General features: G+C 45.7%; 1 protein-coding gene across 1 annotated transcript; it reads left to right on the top strand.

Annotated features, from left to right (window-relative positions):
* The first annotated feature begins 1,957 nt into the window (after nt 1–1,957).
* Nucleotides 1,958–5,288, top strand: LOC126542617 (uncharacterized). The gene is made up of 3 exons (XM_072286121.1): nt 1,958–2,005; nt 2,436–3,198; nt 5,278–5,288. Exons 1-3 carry the CDS (start codon nt 1,958–1,960, stop codon nt 5,286–5,288), a joined length of 822 nt encoding a protein of 273 aa, XP_072142222.1.
* Nucleotides 5,289–6,000: the final 712 nt, after the last annotated feature.

Raw genomic sequence — 6,000 nt, 5'->3', positions numbered from 1 at the left:
GTGTTATGGTATTCAATGAAAACAGTGACCAGACAGTCGCAATACAGGGCCAGGGAATACCTCAGGTAGGAGAATATAGATACCTTGGCATATGGATAAACGAAGGCAATAGATATATGGAAAAACAGGAAAAAAGAATAACAGTGAAGGGGAAAAGAAATGAAGCCACAATAAAGCACAGAGCGCTATGGGGATACAATAGGTACGAGGTGCTCCGGGGTATGTGGAAAGGCGCAATGGTTCCAGGACTTACGTTTGGAAATGCGGTTGTTTGCTTTAAATCAGGGGCATAATTAGGACTCGATGGGAACTAAAGGTCAGTGGGACGACTCGCATTGGGCGCTCACGGGAAGACTACAAATGAAGCTGGGCAGGGTGATATGGGCTGGACTAGCTTTGAAGTGAGGGAGGCTCGCAGTAAAATGGATTATGAAGCACGACTGAGGAATATGGAAGAAAGTAAATGGGCTGGGAGAGTGTTGAGGTGTCTGTACAGGAAAAAACATTGATTCATAGTGGAGGAAAAGAACTAGGAAGCTTACCAACAAGTATGCGGCCTGTAGGGCGGGCAAGAAAGCAACAAAGAACGTCAAACGGAAAGTCAGAGAGGCTGAAACAATCTCATGGGTGGCGACAACGGAAAAAGAAACCTGCCATGAGTAACTACTTAAGAGGAAAAAACGAAATCAGGGAAGAAACAATTTATGATAACTCAAAGGGAAGCTCATTACTTTTCGAAGAGAGATAGGGATGCCTTAGAGTACGCACACGTTAGAACACGCTTATAAAGCGCGATATAAGAAGGAAGAAGAAGTATGTGCTTCTGTGGTAAAGCTAGGGAAACTATGGAACATGTTTTATTAGAATGTGAAGACGTCTACCCAGCGGTCTATTTTAGGCACCGCTGGCCTACTTGAAGCTCTTGGGTTCAGCGAGAGCAATGGAAAAGTAAACATATCCGCAATAGGGATTAGTAAGAGGCCATTGGAGGATTGGTGGAAGAAAAGTAGGGAAACGACAAAAAAACGGAGACGTACAAAAGCACAGTTCGCAATAGGGGATCAGAAAATTTGGTTGTGGGAGTTCATAGTGTTTTTTTTTTATTGTTTAACCTAGGTAGGACATTGGGCAGTATAATAGCAAGAGCTTGGTGGCGCAGCCCACCGCCCCATTCCAAAAGGGACGCTCATGACATCCATCCATCCATGCGGCCCACGCAAGAGGCAGCGCTTCTACGAGAAAGCCCGCCTCCGTGCATAGACCAGCGTTTCTCGGTAAACATTACGACCACACGCGCCCCATTTGCCGGGAAGCGTGAGAAGCAGTCAGGGATCTGAACGCTATCGCATTCCACTCTTAAAGGCGAAGCTTAAGCGTACTCCCCATTTTTTTTCTTGATTTCGCTAAAGCATTTGACCAAGTACACGTACCACACATGACTGCTATCTAAACTCAACACCCTAAACATTGATACTAATCTACGTAACTGGATAACAGCATTTCTAACATGCCGCATGCAATTAATAAACGCTAATGAAGTTAATTCAATTCTAACACCCGTCAAATCTGGTGTTCCACAGGGTCTGTATTTGGGCCGCTCTTATTTTTTTATCTACGTTAACGCTCTACCTGTTAACATTTCGTTTGACATCTGTCTTTTTTGCAGACGACTGTGTAATATTGATACGAGCCGCCGCAGTTTTGTTACCGGCGTGATAAGTGACTCGCCAATTGACGTCAGCTGCCGTCCAATAAAGTACTACGCAGCCTTCTTATCGCTTCGTGCTTTCTTGAACCCGCGAACATCACAACTGGCGACGAGGTTGGCGGAAGCAAGGCAATACACAGGAAAGAAGCGCTGAAGCTGAGCAACCAAGCACCGAGGCAACGCTCTGAGGACTGCTGGAGGCATCCGCACCTATATATGTATACAACACAAGGCGACAACACTTCCGAGATGGCAGCCTCCAATCAGATTGGTCAAGTAGAAGCCTTCGACGAAACTGTGAGTGGCTGGCTATCTTACGAAGAACGCCTGATTTCCTTTTTTTTTTTTTTTGCGGTGAACAAAGTTCCCGAAGACCTCAAGGTGCATGCTTTGCTAAGCATTATTGGGCCGAAGTCATTCAGCCTCTTGAAGTCTCTGGCCGCACCAGATAAGCCGTCGCAAAAGACGTTCAACGAACTAACAGAACTACTTCGCAATTACTTCGCTCCGAGAGTGTCTGATCGGAGAGAGAGCAAAATTTCACAGATGTCAGCTGCAACATGAAGGTATCGCCCAGTATGCAGCCGAGCTCAGAAAACTCGCCCAAACCTGTGAATTCGGCACCTCTTTGGACGAATCGCTCCGAGACAGGTTTGTGTGCGGATTATTCCGTACCGACATACAGCGATACTTATTTGCAGAAGATAAAACGCTCACTTTCCAAAAGGCCGTTGAGCGCGCACTGGCTCTGGAAGAAGCCAAGAAAAACGTTGAGGAAGCGCACGCGAAAGAAGCTGCCGACGAATTGCACAAAATGGGCACCGAAGGCGAAACGAAAAGGAAGCGATTTTTCGAGTGTTATCGCTGTGGCTCCGACAGTCATTTTTCCCGCGCTTGCCCGCATATCGCCGATAAGTGCACGAAGTGCGGCAAGAAGGGCCACATTCAGCCTGCCTGTCGTGGTCCAAAACAGAAGCCGGCAAGTTCCGGAAAGTTGGTACGCACTCTTCAAAGCGACGACACAGGCAATGTCCAGATGCTGTCTCAAAGAACCCGGCATCCCATCACCGTCGAAGTCGAAATTCAGGGTGTACCCTTGCGCATGGAGTTAGACACAGGTGCTACAGTGTCTGTGATATCACGGCAACAGTTCAAGAAGCTTAGACCGCCTTCGAAGCTGGAACCAACAGCACTGCGACTGAAAACATACACAGGAGAAGTCCAACCCTGCGGCGGCTTCAACGCGGCCGTACGATACAAGGACCAAGTCGGTGACCTTCCATTGTGCGTCGTATACTACGGCGGACCAGCTCTACTAGGACGCGAGTGGCTCGAAACTTTTCTCTTGGATTGGGACGAAATATGCGGTTTACACAAGCTGTGCAACGATTCGCACGCTGACGCAAGCCAAGAGGACCACGGCACGCGACAGAGAGCACTCCTCGACAAATATAACACCATTATTGACGACATCCTTGACAAGATAGAAGGTGAGCAAGCTAACTTGTTTCTTAAGGAAAACCATCCAAAGTTCGTCAAAGCTCGAAACGTGCCCTACGCTTTACGTTTAGCAGTGCAGGAAGAGCTACGTAAGCTACATGAAATGGGCGTCATTACGCAAGTTTCCACTAGCGAGTTTGCCACACCGATTGTACCGGTTGTTAAAAAGGACGGTACAATACGTGTGTGCGGACATTATAAGACAACGTTGAACCATGTTCTATAGACACAGAGCAGTCCTCTACCTAGGCTGGATGAGATACTAGCTGCACTTGCGGGAGGGTGGTACTTTTCGAAGCTGGATCTAAATATGGCATACCAACAGGTGGAAATGTTGGGAGACTCTAAATAGCTGCTCACGTTGAATACGCATAAAGGGCTGTTCGCTGTTAACACATATTGCCCTTCGGAGTCCCCTCAGCACCGGCATTGTTCCAGCGCATTATGGATAACATCTTGAAAGGACTGCCAGGAGTGATTTGTTATCTAGATGACATTCTTGTGACAGAAGCTACTGCAGAAGACCACCTCGTGAATATTGAAGCAGTGCTTTGAACACTGGCGCGAAAAGGCGTCCGAGTTAAGAGTGAAAAATGCGAGTTCTTCGCATTTCGGTATCTTGGGCATGTTATCAGTAGGACGAGCGTCAAGCCAACAAACGAAAAAGTTCAAGCTCTTCTGAAAGCCCCAGCACCCACTAACACAGCACAACTGCGTTCGCTACTTGGGCTCATTAACTACTATGGCAAGTTTACGCCGCAATTGGCAACGCTTGCCAAGCCCTTCTACAGATTGTTATAGAAGGACGTCGCCTGGTCCTGGGACCAAAAATGTGAGGACCCATGTCGAGCCATCAAAACAGTTCTGTCATCCGCCGAAGTTCTTGCGCACTACGATCCGGCGCTACCACTACAGCTGTCATGCGATGCGTCTGCGTACGGTCTCGGTGTCGTGTCATCGCACGTTATGAAAGACGGCACGGTAAGACCAATTGCTTACGCTTCTAGGACGCCATCAAAGGCCGAAGAAAACTATAGCCAGATAGAAAAGGAGGCGCTTGCCTTAATATTTGGCATCAAGAAGTTCCATTTTTATATTTATGGTCGACAATTTACGTTAATCTCCGTTAATCCACGCATCCAGCCACCGTATGTGGAGGCAGCTGAGTGACCCAACGTTTTCCAAGCTTTTCCTTTTTCTATCTCTGTTTTCCTTTGTGGGATTTTGCGCCGTGTTCCTGTGCACTGCTGTCATTGCGGCCATATTTTAGTAGGACGTTCTTGAGGGCTAGTTGGTTCATATTTGAAGGCAGGTTAAAACTGCGCGAAGAAACGAATACAATCGAAAACGGAACACACAACACACACCGAGCGCAGACTGCCAACTGTTTATTCTTGAAAATCAAAGCATAGGCTGTTTCAAGCAAGATCCCAGGCACGTGACCACATTGTCACTCGCGCTTGTGCAGATAACATAAGATAATTCTGCAGACTAACTGTAACACCGCTTGTACCGAATAAACATGCGGAAAGAAAAAAACCCCTAACCAATCTGTTCTACACGCAAACATTGAGCGGTCAAAAAACGAAGACGGCGCATGTCATAACAGTAAACGAAGTGTATACGCCACAAGTTTGGGAATGAAAAAGCGCGATGGTACCTACATATAAAACGTGGTTAAAACAAGGTCAACACTAGTGACGTAAAAAGGGACGAAAGATAATGAAGATGACACAATGAAAAGACAACAATCAAACGAACTATATATATATATATATATTTGTGCAGATCCAACGCATATTTTAGAATTTATGTGAAGCAAAGCTTTCGTTGAGATTTCCTGCCTGCAAGAGACGTTTCGTAGCTGTCAGGGCGCTGTTTCTTCGAACAACCAGGAGTTGCTTTTCGTGTTGCCAATATGTCGCACTCTCATATAGTTTGAACACCGTTCGAGGAGTCTTCGTTGTTATTGCCCGTCCAACTCGTGGCTCATACCTACTACAGCGCATTGTCTAAGAAATTTGTGGAATATTCCAAACTGGGTGGAATAACCCCAAATATACTTTCAGGGCTGCTGTAGACTAAGCGTTGTTGAAAGATCAAATTATATTTAAAACGAAAACAATAATAGTAGGAAGACTCAATAATCGTTAATAGAAAAGCTCACAAAAGCAAAGGAAAAGATAAAATTTAATAAGGTATTCGTTTGGACTCCATGCGAAATTCCTGGACTGCCGAGCAAATGTCCCTGTGACTGAATCCCAGGTTGGAGGCGCCGAACGAAACAGCCCGAGCGCAACGCTGTACCTTGCTATCGTTGTGAGTGCTTCGCCCTTCGCGCTGAACTACCCCTTCTTTATCAAAGCAGCTGACTCACAGGAATTGACGTACTTTTCGACCCACTGCAAAAAGTCAGAATTTGGCCAAAGGTCAGGGCAGAAGGAAGACAGCGATATTTAACTAAAAAAAATAAAATAAAGCACATGCTGATCGAACACACCAGAGTTTCATAACGTCATCACGTTCAGCGTTACAAAATATTTGTGAGTCGGATTCTGTTAATGGCTAGGCTACTAAGAACGTTAAAAATGAAAGAAATAAAGAAAAAAGAGAGATTCTTCATGGCTTTTTGAAATGTCGCGCTTGTGCGGACAGCAGCATGTCCACGTACATTTATATAGACAATTCGAGACTGTTTCCGAGGTACTAACAACAAAATATATTTGTACAGTATGTTCAGTAAGTTTAGTATCGTTCAGTATTCAGTATGTCAAATATTTTTGTTTAAGCAA

This window comes from Dermacentor andersoni, chromosome 2, assembly GCF_023375885.2.
Source record: "Dermacentor andersoni chromosome 2, qqDerAnde1_hic_scaffold, whole genome shotgun sequence".
Taxonomy (NCBI): Eukaryota; Metazoa; Arthropoda; class Arachnida; order Ixodida; family Ixodidae; genus Dermacentor; species Dermacentor andersoni.
Note: the sequence above shows the minus strand (reverse complement) of the source record. Positions and strands in the feature narration are given on the sequence as shown.